Genomic DNA, 16,266 nt, shown 5'->3' with positions numbered 1-16,266 from the left:
CAGAATAAGGAGCATAAAGAGCAGAGGGAATCGGAGCCTGTGGATACAGGAAAACAGAGCTCATCTCTTTTAGAAGTTGTGGAAAAGAAGTCAGAGGTGCTTGCCAGGAGAAACGGGAGCTCGGTGTGGTCGCAGGTTGGTTTGTCGTGCTGCTTTTTGAACCAGGTCAGGGGAGCAGTGGAGCCTCTCAGCTCGTCTCCCAGGCACGTTCTCCGAGTGCAGCCCTTTGTGCCTGTGATTTTTGCTTTCGTGCCAGCGTGAAGCCGCTGTGTGGGCTGAGGAAGAGCTGGTGCAGCTCGTGGCACTCGCTGAGGGGGTCAGAGGGTAGCTGGCGGGCTCATTGCGATGCAAAAGTGATGGGGAGGTTATGAAACGGGGTAAGGAGTTGGCTGACTTTCCTGGCATGTAACGAGCTACTGAAAGAGTCAGCGAGAGAAGAGAAGCCAAGGGACTTCCTCCTCCAAAGTTCTTCCTGTGGCCAGGAAGAATCAGGGAGCGAGAGTGCCGGGAAGGGAGGAGCCAGGTCACTGGCAGAGATAAAAACGGGTAGCATTGCTCCTCCGAGCGCTTGGCTCTGCCACGGGGGCTTCCTAAGGCTGGGCTGGCGGGGCTGAGGGAGCTGCAAGGCTCCAGTGTCCCTGCTGGCTGCTCCTAACCTGCTTCATTTACTGTCTCTCCTTGCTCCAGGTAAAGCTGATACTCCCAAGCATCTCTCTGCGATGGCCTCAGGGAACGACAGGGACCCCCCAAGGGCCCACGGACGCCAGGGAAGGAACGGACGCAGGCTGTCACAGGAGCTCAATGCAGGTAAAAAGCTTGCATGGTATTCAGAGGAGGAAGCATTTTCAACCCATTCTGGGTTTTCCTGCTGTGTTTCTTTGAACAGATGTTTATTTTCATACCTCCGGGGCCTTTTGCAAGGCTGGGATAACAAATCAGCTCCATAAAGCTATGGTGAATTGAACTGGGAGAGCACACGCTCAGTGGTTTTGGGAGATGCTCGTATTAGCACAGTGGGCAGCGATGGGGGCTTGAAAGGCACAGAGAAAATAGTGTGCAAATTGCTGCTGGGTTGGCGTATGCTGGCTGCAAGATGTGCAGCTGGTGCCTGTTGTCATTTACTTTCCCTTCCCTAAGCACAAGAGAGCGAAAAGCGCTTGATGTTTAAAATACACCTTGCTGGGCAGCACGTGGGCTCAGGCAGTTGGTTTCAGTCTGGCCGTGGGATGCAATCCGGTTTCTGGCATGTCTTGGTATCACAACGATGAAAAGCCACAGCTCACCAGCATCGAGAAGCAGTTCAGTCCATTTCTCGTCTGTGCCGAGCCCAGCAGACTGTGTAATTGCGGTTCACACTAATGGGTGAAACTGGGAACGGGGCCGAAAGGGACCCAGGAAAAACCTCAGCTCCCGTTTCATCCCAAAATAATAAAATGCCGCTGCACAGAAAGCTGTTAGACACGGGTGACTTCTTAACCTGTTCTGCAGGTGGACTTGTAAATAAGGCTGAGTCACTGCAGCTCTGTCAATAGTGGAGATTAGGAGCTATACCAGACTGTTTATGTATTGGAGCTCAGATCCAGCTCAGAGCTGTTTTATTGGCCTGATAATCTTATTTATATTCTGGTATTGCCTGGACTCCTCTCCATCTCAGAGTACCATTTGTGCTAGATCCTGCACAAATACACTGGAAGAAAAAAAAAAACCAACCCTATCCTTCCTTTACCAAAAGGCTCCAAAAATGAAAATAAATACATGAGAGCAGTTGTTTACGTAGGCGGATTTCCTGTTGAGGCCAATGAGATGCTGATTTGAAAACCAGTGAGAGGATCAGGCCCTGAGCTCTAACCACACTGCTTCACCGTCACGCTTCCTGTACGCTTGCAGACACGTACTGGCATCCCTCTGCTTCCCGAAAATCAGGGGGGTCCATCTGGAATTTGGAGGTGGGATCTCGGCACTCATCTTAGGCAGCAGCCTCCTGGGCTCTAGCAGAAGCAGAAATGTGCAGCTTCCACCAAGACAAGGGATTACGGGGTGGGAGGAGGTTTTTCTCAACAGGTATTAAGCCTAGTTTTCATTTAGGGCTCGCTTGCTCTCTTTGTTTATCTTTGGATGCAGATAGGGAGCGAAGAGATTTACCTGCTGCTCAAGGATGGGCTTGAGTGTTGTTCTGAGCCCTTGGACAGGTTGTTGCGCAGGGCATGGACAAGACGCTGCCGTTGCAGTCTGGCTTGGTTCAGTTCTTCAGTTTTCTGGCTTGGTTCTGTCTTCAGTTTGCACGTGTGGTGGTGTTAAGGTTGTAGATGAAGGCAGGAGCTTCACGCACCTGGCTGTACGCGGTGAAGAGGAGGAGAAGCTTAGCTCAGGAAGAGTCATGTGCAAGGGAGCGAGCAGTACAGAAGGAGCTGTGCTCAGGAAACACATCTCATACTTCTGAAAATTAACCTTGTGTTCTCAGCTGTAACACAGGGGTGGCAGCGCCTCCCTGCTCAAGATGCTACCAGAATGGTTTGGTTATATATTTGATAGGAATGGTTGGACTCGATGATCCAGTGGGTCTCTTCCAACCTGGTTATTCTATGATTCTATGATTCTGTGATTCTATGATATTGAGGCTTGGATCTGTGGGACAAGCCACAGATGTGGCTATCCTCACACTTGCAGGTAACCATGCAAATGCAGCTCAGTTCCACTCTGCTGCACACAGAATAGTTTGTCTGGTCACACTTAGCTCCTGCGCAGGCCACGTTAGGTGGAATCCAAAGCACTTTGTTAAGGAAAGTGATGTATTGCTACATCCACCACTAGGGTGATGGAAAGAACTTTGCTGCAAGTCTCAGCAAGGGCATCCAAGGTGTCAAGGTCGTGTGTGGAAAGCCCAGCCACCCTGACTCACAGTTTGCAGCATCAGATTGGCAACTTCTCTCTTCCTCAGTTTACTTGGGCTTTGTCATCTGTCTGTGTGTGTTTAGTACTCACGTAACATACCTAGAGAGGTGTGAGGTTTGGTCCTTGGTTGTTTGTCTTAGCTCTGGACTCGACGTTGCATGTGAAGCAAGTCATGAACTGATAAATAGCTCCTTAGGGGCGTTAGTCATGCGTCTGTGAGCATCTCCGTGTCTTCAGCTCCAAGACCACCTGCAAAATGAGTAGGAAAAATGTGATCTGCCTGTTTAAGACTAAGGTCCCATACGTTCTGTAGAGCAATTGAGATCATTTAAGCTGCTTTTCTCTTGTCTGGTGCCCATGCAGTTCCTGTCTCCAGCTCAGACACAGAGTAGTGGATTTCCCTGTTGAACAGCATCTCCCACCAATGTGTCATTTCTGTTTTTGAAAGGAAAAAAAACAGTTTCCCTCTTGATGGCTGTTCTGGGCAGCAAAACACCAGAGCAAAACCTTGCTGCAGCCCCAGCCCCTGCAGCAAGACTGTGGCTCTGGGTGCGTTGGTGGAACATCATTGAACATAAGAATTAAAGCAGATATTTTGAGTTCAGTCCAGAGGATCTCCCTTATTGGCAGATTAATTTCTGTCCTAAAAAAACCCCAAAGGTGTTTGTCCATTAGCTCTGTAGGGGTGCTCCTTGAGAATATTGCTCCTCTTTATAGTGGGAAGGTATTTGTTCTAAAGAGCAGAATAAAAGGAAGGGCTTTGTGCTGTGCAGATGCCTCTGGGGAAGGCAGTTTTCCATTTACCTATCAAGAAGCTCTGCTTTGAGGTCCAAGCTGTGAAGGATTGTTCCAGCACGGTGCAGTGCCAGTTGTCCCTGCCCATGGCAGGAGTGGAACTGGTCGGGCTTTGAGGTCCCTTCCAACCCAAACCATTCCATGATTCTGTGAGTAACGCAGCTACTGCTCATCCCACTCTTGAATTGCAACTACTGTGAGATGCAGTCAAGCTTCCCCTCAAGGCAAAAATCTCCAGAGACCATTCGTGGTCCCCTGGAGAGGTCTCTTCCCTTTGGAGCTAGTTGCTGTTTCCAGGCTGGATATCTCCTCCTGTGCAAACAGCTCCATCTCTTCCTGTAGTTACTGCCTGGCTCCTGAGCTCAAAAAGGATGCTGCCAGGTTGCATCTGTCATTATTACAGTCTGTAGCAGGGCTATTTCATTTAGTTGTAACAAGGTCTGATGGATAACTTCGGTGAGACCTGCCAGTTTTTCCCATAGCTCAGATGCTTCCTGGGAGGTAGAAACAGTGAGAAACAAAGGATCTTGCACAGAATGTAAATGTTTGAGACTGTCTGGAGTCTGGTCAGTGTTGTGTACGGTGTGGATCCAGGCAAGATGCTGCTGGGGTAAGGTCTGGTCTAGACGCTCAGAGTGCACTGGAGCCCGAGGACAAGGTTGATAATAGTTGGACTGGATGACCTTAGAGGTCTTTTCCAACCTTAATGGTTCTGTGATTCATTCAACAGAAGCAAAGCAAGGTCCTCCTTTGCAGTGTGGGGTTCACAGCAGCTCGTGAGCCTGTAGCGTAGCCGCGATGATCCCACATGCAGCCCAAAGATCCCAGAAGAGCTCCAGCCTGCTCTCCACTCCTGCTACTGGGAGTCCACAAGGCAAATCTTGATCCAGATCCTCTTCCTTTGAATGGGAGAGACCCAGTGGGTGCTGTGGGTTAGCACCTGGGGGAAAAAGATGCATGTTGTCCTGTCCTTGTGTTACTAAAAACAGCACCTGAGGTGATTAAAATCAGGGATTTTTTGGTGCTCTTATTTCCTCTTTTGTTTTCCCGCAGTGTTTGCTCTGCCTCTCACTGAAACTGTGAGTCAGTTGGTTTCGTTTTCTGGCTCTCGGTGCTCGCTGGCTCCATGGGCTCCTCCATAAGGTGGGATTTGTTTACCGCCAAATAAACCCGGTCCTGCAAAACAAAAACCAATCCTCTGAAAACGCAGCAACCAGGGCTTGTCATTTCCCTTCACCTTTATTTACCCAACCTGAACTCAGTGTAACCCAAGTCTCTTCATGACAGGTCCTCTCCCTTCCCTGCACCCCATCTGGGGCTGGGTCCATCTCCCCAGAGCCCCACATGGGCCGTGTAGGTATGTCCATCCATAAAAACTCCATGCCAAGTGCGTGGCATGTTTTGGAGACACGGAGATAAGTTTTATGGGGCAGTGTTGCTAGGACAGCTGTGTCTTCCAGACCAGATCTGCACATCCCAGCTCCAGGACATTGCTCAGACAGGACCATCTCTGCATTGGAAATGCAATTTCCAGTGGGCAGAGAAGCACAGGGCCAGTCAAACCGGGGGTTATATTTGGATGCTGGGAAAGGGTTTTAGCTGGGATGGTTGCGTTGAGCTGCTCTGCTGCTAGACGGAGTTGATGGTATGGATGTGCTGATCTGCTGCGTGGCTTGCAGGACGATTTCCTAAAGCCACAGGTCTGCAAGGTCCTGCACTTAGAATCATAGAATCATAGAATAACCAGGTGGGAAGAGACCCACCGGATCATCGAGTCCAACCATTCCCATCAAACACTAAACCATGTCCCTCAGCACCTCATCCACCCATGCCTTAAGCACCTCCAGGGAAGGTGAATCAACCCCCTCCCTGGGCAGCCTCTGCCAGTGCCCAATGACCCTTTCTGTGACCCTTTCTGACATTCCTCCCCAAGTAGCGTATTTAGCTGGGATCTGCACCTTGTTGGATGTCTGAGCATCTCCACCCTGAACAGTGATAGCCTGTCAGAGAAGCAGGGCTCTGCTCCATCCACACCATTTCTCTCCCCTGCAAATTTTGCATCTTAGAAAAGAAACTGGGAAGATCTGTGTTACCAGGACCATAGAACCAGCTCCCCCTGAGCCCTGCGGGGTGACTTAGCTGGGCTGCTGCCTGTTTGGGAACCTGTGCTTTAGCCCAGATTGCTTCTCAAGCCAGCCGAAACTGAGCTCTAATCAAAGACATCCCGTGATAGGCTGTGTACTTTCCCCAAGAGCAATGTGACACTCGTGATAAGGTGTCAGTCACCATGGTACCTACAGGACTAAAACGCCTTGCTGGGGGCTCCCTGCTCTGGAGGGGGCAGGTCCTGGCTGCATCCAGACCCTGAGCAGCGTGGAGATGGGGGACACGCATGCAGAGCTTGAACCAATTATAGACAGGCGTGTGCTTGTTGATACCAGTTGTTTCTGACTCTCTTCCTGCTCACGCAGAGCTGGGTCGGTTTTCGCGCGCTGTCGGGCTGGATGACGTTGCTGTGCCGGCGCATTCCCCTGCTGAACCCTGAATAGCTGGTGTGCCGAGCCCGGCGTGTTTACAAGAAGCCGTGGCACCCAAACCCAGCCTCAGCTCTCTCCACAAGAGCCCTGGCTCCCCCCGTGCCTGGCTGCAGCCTCCTGCTCCCCACGCAATGGGCTTAATGCTTGCCAGGGAGGGGATCGTCCCACTCTGCTCCACGCTGGTGCAGCCCCACCTTGAGCACTGGGTGCCGTTTTAGGTGCTACAGCATAAAAAGGATCTGAAGCTACTGGAGAGCATCCAAAGGAGACCACAAAGTTCATGACGGGTTTAGAGGAACGGCTGAAGTCACTGGGTCTGTTCAGCCCGGAGGAGACGGGGTGGAGACCTCATTGTGGTCTACAGCTTCCTCACCAGGGGCTGAGGAACAGGTGCTGATCTCTTCTCTTCGGTGACCGGTGATAGGACCTAAGGGAATGGCAGGGGGATGGGCCAGAGGAGGGTTAGGTTGGACATTAGGAAAAGGTTCTTCATGCAGAGGGTGGTGGAACAGGCTGCCCGGGGAGGGGGTTGAGTCACCTTCCTTTAGTCACCTTCCTAAAGGACAGGTGGACGAGGTGCTGAGGGACATGGTTTAGTGATTGGTAGGAATGGTTGGACTCGATGATCCAGTGGGTCTTTTCCAACCTGGTGATTCTATGATTCTATAACAGCTCCTCGGAGAAACAGTCCCGGCAGCAAGCTGGACAATTTTCCAGAACCTTTGAGCCAACGCCCTGAGATACATGGTGTGAATGTTGGGGTTTTCTTGTGCAGGAACAGGAGTTGGACTCGATGACCCTTGTGGGACCCTTCCAACTCAGGACATTCTATGATTCCGTGATTTGTTAGCAAAGCGAGGGATTTGGGTGTCTGCCCTTGCACGGTGGCAATGGGTGTGCTGGAGCTTGAGTTCACCCTTATCACCTGGCTGTTTATCTGCTTTCAAGCACAGGATGGGGAGTCACCTCTCTGGGCTACAAGTCATTCAAAAGCTCCTTTCCTTTCAGTTCCTGCCAGCAGCCCAGGCAGAAGTTGCAAACCCTACCCTGGCATTGCTGCTGCTGGGTGGATGCGAAACCAGTGATGTGTGGTTGAACCACCAAAGGGTCCTGCTAAGCTTTTACTCACTACATCATTGCTGATGTCATGCAAGGGCATGATCGTTGGTGGCACTGAAAGACAAGATAGTTTGCTGAGGTTTGGCAGGCAGTGCTGGACGGAGCTTTGCCTACGGTTTGGGTTTGGATCCAAGATTCCTGAACTTGCCCATGCTGAGCGATGCCCTTATCGAGAGGTAAGAGAGAGCTGCCAAGTGCAAGCCCTACAACATCTGGTTTGTGTTTTGACAGCCCTGTAGCTGTCACTGGCCAAAAATAGATACTATGCCCCTGAGAACAAAGACTGCCGTCAAAATTAGTTTCCTGAGAACTAATTGATGTTGAATTCTTTTTGTTTTACTGCAAAAGGCCAGCGTTGATACAAACAGCACAGATTTAGGGAATGGTCTCTTTCCAGCTTGGGAAAGTGGGGAGAGGAGCTTCTCCCTTGACTTTTCTTCCCCTTTTCTCTCTCAGAAGACCAGGTGGCGGAAGAAACGGAGGAGGTGTTTCGGAGCTATGCCTTCTACCGCTACCAGCAGGAGAGAGAAGAGAGAGGGGACGAAGTGCCCATGGACCCAGAGATCGTGGAGATCCAGCAGGAGCTGGGCAGGTAAAACTCCAATACCAGCCATATGCACATCCATCCTGAGCCCCACCCCTCGGTCCTGCTTACTGGGCTTGCTGGGAAGGCAAACCCATCCATAATGCTGTCTTCCCTCTGGGCAGCACCGGGAGCCAGGTGGGAAGGCGCCTGGCCATCATCGGGGATGACATTAACGAGCGGTATGATGCGGAGTTTCGCTGCATGCTGAAATCCTTGCAGCCCACCAAAGACAACGCCTACGAGTACTTCACTAGAATAGCCTCCAGGTAAGGCCACCAGCTCTCTCGGTGTGAGTGGATGCCTTCTCCTGGAGAACACCGCAGAAGGAAAGGCCAGACGGGGTGCAATGCAGTCAGTTAAACCCTTGCCCCCACCCAGAGCAGCTGCTTCTCCAGCTCTGCCCCAGCACACAGACCCTGTCCATTCAAGCTTCACCCACTGTCCCTGCGTTGAGGTCCCAACAAGCTCACCGTGATGGTTCCTGTGTTTTCTGCCTGTCTGCTCTTGCTCCTGCACACTGTCTGGATAGTCTTCACATAACAATCATATCGTAGTCCTTGCACAGGTTGTCTGGGGTCAGAAAGTTTGGTGGATGTGCCTGGGAAGCATGATCCACGCAGCAGTAGCAAAGCAAACGTCCCAGGTCCCACGAAAGCAGCCCTGGACCTGCTGCTACGCCCACTGCTGCTTGCTTCATAGCTGGGAAATCCTGATGAGTCGAGCGTTCGGAGACATAAAGCAAACATGGCTGTGGGGCTGGGCAGGTACTCGCTGCCCATGGCGTGGTCTGCATGGAACGGGTTTGGACTAACTCAGGATGGAGGATGCTCCACAGGCTTTCAGAGCCTGCAACCATCTCCTGTAGGCGATGCGTGCCCAGCTGTCCCACTCAAAGCACAGCAACGGGGTGAAGAGCAAGGGCAAACACCTGAACAACTTAACTACCTGATTGTCTGAGGTACAGGCTTGGATTGAGGTGGCCATCAAGGGGTTCAGTCCTCACTCCCTTCTGCCTGTAGGGAAACCCAGATGTTAATAGGTTTGCCCAGGGTCACGCAGAACACCTCTGGCAGAGCCAGGGTCTCTGGGTTCCCAGGTCCCATCACTCCTCTGAGTACACCTGGCTCCAGGACAGCCCCATCCCCACGCACCCTCCGCTCGGTGTTTGTTGTCTAACTGCCTCTCTTCTATCCTTTTCCTGCTCCCCTGTCCTTGGGAAGCCAAGCTGTGCTGTTTTCACCACTTTGCCAGCCTGAGGCGGTTAACGCGCCGCAGACAGGTAAATTAATCTCTATCCCTCTCATTGTGATACCTGTTTCTCTGTTATTCCCTCCTGGGCTCTAACTTCCCTCTCCCTCTGTGACCTGCACCATCACGCTCCAAGCCAAGGCCTTGCAGAGAAGTTCCCTTCAACTGTGCAGACAGGAGCCAGCAGGATAGGGCAGCAGACTAAACCACAGGGCCCAAGTCTACTCTTTTTATTGTTTTTTTTGCCTTGTATTCCTTCTTTCTTGCCTTACTGGAAACCAGGAAAAACACCTTGAAAAACTAGTGTAGATAAATCAGTGCCAAACCTGCCCACAGCGATGCAGTTTGTGCCCACAGCAACTGAAACCTGGATCAGGAGCAGTAGGCATGGAGAACGCACATTTTGGAGCCCCTTCAGCCCCTGCATCAGTCTAAGGAAAGACCAGGTTTTGGTCCTGAAGGGGCTTGTTTGTGCAAAAACAGGGAAAATGCTGTTCTAACGTGCTTTGTCCCTGGATGTAATTGAATTTCCTTACCTCCAGCTATGACTGCAGAAGCAAGGGACCAGTGGGTTGCAGTTCCTGCTCCTGGCTGCATGTGTAGCTGCTACTGAGCTTGCTGCAGCTTGTGAGCTTGAACCACCACCAGTTCCAGCTTACCTTGTTTAATATCCTTGCCCGTGAAAACACAGGTAGCTCAGGACCTACTCCAGAGGCAGCCGATGCCCTGAATTCAGGTGGAGACCTGAGGGAAAAGCAGGACAGGCAGGAAGGTGGTAGGTCAGCAACAACCATTGCAAAGCTTCCCCTCCAGCAATTCAGGGACTGTAGCTGCATAGACAGGATCTGCAAACTCCCTTTTCCCTAGGACATCCCTAACCCACCTGGCTGAGGCAGCTGTTGTGACCGAGATCGTGTTTGAAAGCACATCCTGGTTATGGGCTCAGCTACAAAATGATTATGTTGTCTGTGTGGATGGGATGCACTTTGAGGACCAGCACAGCATCCCCAGCTTGGCTTTGCAGCCACCATTGCTCCAGAGCCAACACAGGGATGCAGAAAGTAAGGAGTTCAGAGCCACGGCGGTGATTTAACCAGACCACCGGCTTTGTTTCAGCTTGTTCGAGAGCGGCATTAACTGGGGCCGGGTGATAGCGCTGCTGGGCTTCGGCTACCGCATGGCCATTCACGTCTACCAGCAAGGCATACCGGGTTTTCTCCGCCGCATCGCAAGCTTCGTCGCCGAGTTCATGCTCCGGAACCGCATCGCCCAGTGGATCGCCCAGCAGGGAGGATGGGTGAGCCAGCAGGGACCGTCCTGGGGGGATTGAGGGGTGAGGGGAGGTGGAAGGTGCGGCTTGTGGCACTGCTCAGGTTGGTGGGGCCACCTGGGTGCAGGCAGATCTAACACGCTCTGGTTATTCTCTGTTTCCCGCTAGGCGGCTGTGCTCAATCTGGACAATGTTTACATGAAGTACATGCTGGTGGTGGCCGCCCTGGTCATGGTGGGACATTTAGTGGTACGACACTTCTTCAGACCCTGACTGACGTGGGGGCGGAGGCTGGAGGGGTCCGGCCAAGCTCTCTCTCAAATCTTTGCTCTGCGTTGACGTCTCCCAAGAGAGGGGGGATTCAAGGAACCTCTGAGAGAGAGAGAGAGCAGCTTGGACCTGTGACCCTCCCACCACAGGGCCCACGGTCTCTGCCATCCATGCAAACACCACCAGGAGCTATGGAGAGAAGCAGTCAGGGGGAGGTTGAACTTTGTTGTCTGTTTTCTGCCTCGCTTAGCTGCTAAGGACGGAGCATCGCTGCCACACTCCTAGCACGCAGCAGTGAGGCAGAGCAGGCTCTTCTGGTGTCAAGAGTCTGGAGGAACAAATGTGTTGTGATAACGGCAGCACATGTATGTGTGCAAGCACGTGGGTCTCATCCTCTCCTTGGGGCAGGTGTAGAGCTCCTCGTTTGCTAATGGCTCTAGCCCAGACTGTGCCTGCATTTGAGGAGGGATTGCAGCCCTGCTTGCTGCAGTTGTCATCTAAAAGTCGGTGGAGAGGCAAGCCAGCATTAGACAACCCGTATGGGGCTTGTTTTCACCTCCTCTCTGCTCCTGAGCCCAATTATTTGAGTCTTCTCTTTCTTTTTAACAAGCATCCCTGCCCCTTTCTATAGAAACACGCTGACTGCCTGGCCTCTGACAACCCAGGGTGACATGTGGCAGGGCTGGCAGGCAGGTTTTCCCTATCCCAGCCTGAGCTTGGAGACCTCTCGGGTGGCTGATGCTGGTGCTGGGATGCAGCCTCACAGCCCTCAAAGGCTGCGTGCCGGCAGACTTAGGAAGCACCAGCAGGTTTCCAAACACTAAAGAGCCGTGGGACGACAAATGGTCAGACTAATCCAGTTGACTTGGATGCTGGGAAATGAGCAGCCCAAGTGACACCAGTTGCTCTCAGTGGGAGGCACTGGAGTTGCATCCCATCCCTACATCAGCTCTCAGCCTTCTGCGCTCAGCGGGACAGGATGGTGCAGGCATGACCCAGTTAAGCCCAGGGCTGTAGTGTCTGAGCTGCCTGGAACGCTCCCTCTTCTGGCACAGTGTCTTTGGGAAGTGACTTGACTTTGTTCCATTCATGACTAATTCTCTAGTGTGATTTTTAGGGGAGGGAAGCAGGCTCCACTCTGCCATCCCAAACCTTTCTGCAAAGCAGGGGGAGTGACTCAGCATGGACCATGTGGTTTATCTCTCTTCTTTTTACTCAAGATGACTCCGTAAAGCTTGAAACTGTGACTGGCCCTATCTGAGCCAAACTCACCCTGTTGCAGCATCTCCTAGAGCAGATCAGCCAGCTGGCTGAGGGAGCCAGAGGGGACTCGGGGGTAGGAAAAGAGCAGTTGATTGGGCTCCTCTCCTGTGGCAGACAGAGCCCTTCTGGGCTGGGGCCTGGCCCAGCAGGAGTCACAGTATTGTAGCCCTAAACGGGCTGAGCCCCCTTGCACCGTGGCTGCAGCGAGGGACTCGCCTGGTATTGCTACCGCAAAACAGGCTGTGTCACCCTCATGGACAGTGCTCTGACATCCCTGTGGCACGGGGGTCACCAAACGAGGACAGAGCCGAGCTCACCCACTGCCCTACCTGCTGTCACCACCTGCAGGGACCACCACGAGAGCCCAAGGAGGGCAGAGAGATCGAGAGCAGCCCATGTGCCCCAGCAGAACAAAGGCATTTCTGACATCTGTCTAACCTGTTCTTAAAAGCCTCCAGTATTGCCTTCCCGTATCACTGATTCCCACCTTAATCTTCCCGTTCAGACAGGTTTTTCCCCTCAATGCCAGTCCCTTGCTGCAGTTTAAGCTTGTCGCTGCTCATCCTGAACATCCTTTCTCCTTGCAGCTGCAGAAGCATAGCAGGACCAGCCATAATTTTATAACACTTCACTTCCCTCACATTCCTGCTTCTTTTAATGTTAGAATAGCAAACTTTTCAGCTTATTTCCTTATTCGGGTCTTTCTGTGCTTATCATTTTGACCCTGACTGTTCCTGCAGTGTCCCTTTCCCTGGTGGGGTGCCCAGCTATGCTTACTAGAAATGCATTAAAATATTTGCTCTAATATTCCTCTCCTATATATCTCAGTTTCAGTTACTGCATTGGTTTTACCTGTGCTGAGCAGCACAGATCTGCAGGGGATTGTCTGTGCTCAGGTTTTGCAGCTGTGCTGGCTTCTCCTTGAGCAGCTCAATGCCCACCTAGCTCATTTGTCCCCCTGCAAGTGTATTTCTTTGAATTTATCCACACACAACTTCATTTACCACCGTGCCACCTGTCCCCGTGTCTTGAGTGAGAGCTGAAGAGTCTTCTTTGGTGTTAACCACTCTAATCAACTCAGTATCATCTACTGTTTCTCATCCCCACCCTTTACCTTCTTTTCTGGGTGAAAACACCACCAGATGGAGCCTTTTTGCCACGATGAAGATGAACTACTAATTGTTATTTTCACTTCATAGCCATGACTGTCCTCTAGGCTGGTTGTCTGGTTTGGTTGAGTCTCCAGCAGGACTTTTTCCAGAGGACCTTGGAAAGAAAACAGTACATCAGCTTATATTCACTACTTCACTGACACACTCCAAGAACTCTAACAGTCTGGATCTTCTGCTTGTACAAAAGCTTGTAATTTATTCTCATCTTCCAGATAAGGTGTTTCACTTTGCAAACCATGTTCAGCTGTAAGGCCAGCAGATGCTAAGCCAAGAGTAATTTTTAGCTTTATAGTAGATGACCAGGCCTTAGTAAAATCTGTGATAACAGGGCAGAGAAAGGAACTTCTAAAATAGGTGCTGTAGCAAAGGAAAAAAGTCCATTTTATCTGTTTACTCAGGGGATTTGCAGGGAGGATTGTCTCAGGATCGCGGCGTGTTGTCTGCCTCTGCTCTGACCTCTCCAAGCCTTCCTGACCAGGTGGGAAAAAGCTTCAGCTGGGTCAGTGAATGGGCAGCTGGTCTGTAGTGCTGCGTCCTGTCACTGGATGGCAACAGCACTGCAGGCACAGCCACCTGGGGGCTGAGCTCCCAGGAAAGACAGGGGGAAAAACCTTCCAGCTCTCCCTCTTTCTCCAGGTGACCTCAGTATCCATCAGCTGTGGTCTGCACACGCAGAGCTGAGGGTGTGCCCCGTGCTCTGACTCACAGCACAGGAAGGCGTTACTGGTTTGTACTGGACTGCTGTTGGGGAGAGCGCTGAACGCTTTAGGGGGGCAGGAACAGGCTGCAGCAGGGTTGGATTGGCTGGGGTCAAAGCAAAGCGAGGTGAGAAGGTTTGACGGCTGATGCTGTTTGTAGGGTCCCTCTCTAGAGAGCCGCAGCAGGTATCTACCTCGAAGCCCCGCTCAGCAGTTTGGGCAGGGGGCCTGGACATGGTACCACAGGCACCTCAACCATGTACAGAAGGTTTTTGCTCTGGAACTGACAGTGCCAGGAGCTAGGGTGTTGGGTTTTGTTTGGTTTTTTTACAAAATAGAACATTTCTGTCAAAGCAAGAGCTGTAAATAAAAGAATGTTCTCAGAACAACTCCAAAGTTCCCTTCCAGGGCTGGATCAGCCACTTTATTCTGCAGGGATAAAGCCTTGATCAACTACAATATTTTAACCCTCGACAGAGCCACGTTGTGCCTTGTACAAAGCCCATTTGATGCACTGAATGTCACCTCCCTAGCTACCATGGTGCTACTGGGGCAGGATTGGCCTCGAGGCTTTGGCTCCTTCCCCTGCTGAGCTAGAGAAACTGGGGTGGGAAGCCCTCAATGGGAAAATAAAGGCAGAAGATGAGGAGAAGGCTCTGCCACACTGTTCACAAGGAGAGGGTTGTTTATCGTATCATGTGGGTTGGAAGGGAAGTCTCACCCCTACTCAAAGCAAGGCTACCTAAGCACTGCAGGGTTTTTCCAGCATTGGAGAACCAAGCTGGGGTTGTGTCTGAGGAAGATCTGGCTGGCTGCGGTGCCTACAGACTAGCTGCACCCACTGGTACCAGTGCCTGCCTGGTCTGCTCACTTCTAGACTGTAGGGAGAGGAATCTAAGAAAGGCTTGTGCTGTCTCCTTTCTCCACCAAGCCCCAGGAGCAACAGATGGGATGGATTTGGCATCCCAGGGCTCAGGGAAGGCTGAGATGCACCCCAGAAGTAGCAAAGAGGCGCGCAGGCTGTCCAGGCAGTGGTGCTGGTCCCCAGGGCTGCAGGAGCTGAACGTGGATGCAAACTGGGGCAGCTGAGTGCAGCCCGTGAGCTCTGCACCCTGGGTCCTTGTGCTGCTCTGTGCTGGCTCCCTACATATCAAGGGGTGCAGGAAAGGAAAGGGGGTGCATTTTGGTGAGGATTTCTTTGTGCCAGAGGCTATCCAAGGAGAGGCCTTAAGGGAACACAGCACAGGGAGTTGTCCAGACAGAAAACTCTTAGTTCAAGCAGAAGTGTGTGTGCTTGAGAGGGTGGGCAGAGGAATTTCATTCAGAAGGTTGTAATGGGTGCAAAGAAAAAGAGGGAGAGTCTGAAGGAAGAGTCTCATTTACTGAGCCTATGTGAGAATTTTTTACTCCCACCCTCTCTCAGCTCTTGCCTACTGGATGCCTGAGCCATTAGTTTCCTTGTCAGAACCACCTCTCCCTTCTAGCTGTCTCTCACGCTGTGAACCAAACCCTGAGCCCTCCCTGCCAAACACCAGGTGCTGCAGGGGCCAGCGCTGCCCCAGAGACACCAGTCTCTTGATGGTGAGACTGGTGGCAGCCTTCTGTGAAGCTCTGTGTGATGGGTTTTTACACGTATACTTGAAACCACACTGTCACTTCATTCTGGTTCTTCCTTGCCTTTTTCCACAGTGTCAAAGGGAAAGAAGCTCCTTCCCCAGCTCCCTTTGCCCCTCCAGGAAGCCCCAGCTCTCTCCTAGCACTGCAGGAAGGGCACAGGGCATATGATGGAGCAGTAGAGCATGCTTTGCACTGACTCAGGAGGGGTGGGACTGATAAACACCTTTTCTTTCCAGGGGGAGAAGACCACAGGTTGTCCCAGTAGCAGTGGGGAGGTGGGGAATGAGCTCAAGCCCTTTCTCAGTGCAGGTCATCTGTGAACAGCGGGCAAAGGGGCTGTGTGGGACACGGTGGGCTGTTTTTACCTGAAAGAAAAACATTCCCTTCACAAATATCCTGTTTTAAAATGACATAATATATATATTTGAAAATAAAAATGGTACATGCAGTGCAAACTCCTCCTGACTGTGTTGAGGGTTTTCTTCCAGTACTGAAAGGGGCTCCAGGAAAGCTGGGGAGGGGCTCTGGATCAGGGAGGGCAGGGATGGGATGAGGGGGGGCGGTTTTGAGCTGAAAGAGGGGAGATTGAGATGAGATTTTAGGGAGAAATATTTTGCTGTGAGGGTGTGGAGGCAGGTTGCCCAGCGCGGTGGTGGCTGCCCCATCCCTGGAGGGGTTCAAGGCCAGGTTGGATGGGGCTTGGAGCCCCTGATCCCATGGGAGGTGTCCCTGCCCATGGCAGGGGGTGGAACTGTATGGGTTTTAAGGTCCCTTCCAACCCAAACCATTCTGTGATTCT

At 51.9% G+C, this 16,266-nt stretch overlaps 1 protein-coding gene across 2 annotated transcripts; it reads left to right on the top strand.

Annotated features, from left to right (window-relative positions):
* Positions 1–693: 693 nt before the first annotated feature.
* BAK1 (BCL2 antagonist/killer 1) lies at positions 694–15,925 on the top strand. Of its 2 annotated transcripts, none has more exons than XM_069875994.1 (5): positions 694–807; positions 7,803–7,935; positions 8,052–8,195; positions 10,294–10,474; positions 10,616–15,925. In XM_069875994.1, the coding sequence occupies exons 1-5, from the start codon at positions 720–722 to the stop codon at positions 10,718–10,720; spliced, it is 651 nt and encodes a 216-aa protein (XP_069732095.1). In that variant the 5' UTR covers positions 694–719; the 3' UTR covers positions 10,721–15,925. The 2 variants fall into 2 exon arrangements, with proteins under 2 accessions (XP_069732095.1, XP_069732094.1); XM_069875993.1 differs by having other exon boundaries at positions 698–807; positions 7,800–7,935.
* Positions 15,926–16,266: the final 341 nt, after the last annotated feature.

Source organism: Phaenicophaeus curvirostris, chromosome 24, assembly GCF_032191515.1.
Source record: "Phaenicophaeus curvirostris isolate KB17595 chromosome 24, BPBGC_Pcur_1.0, whole genome shotgun sequence".
Taxonomy (NCBI): domain Eukaryota; kingdom Metazoa; phylum Chordata; class Aves; order Cuculiformes; family Cuculidae; genus Phaenicophaeus; species Phaenicophaeus curvirostris.
This window is presented reverse-complemented; position numbering and strand designations above follow the sequence as displayed.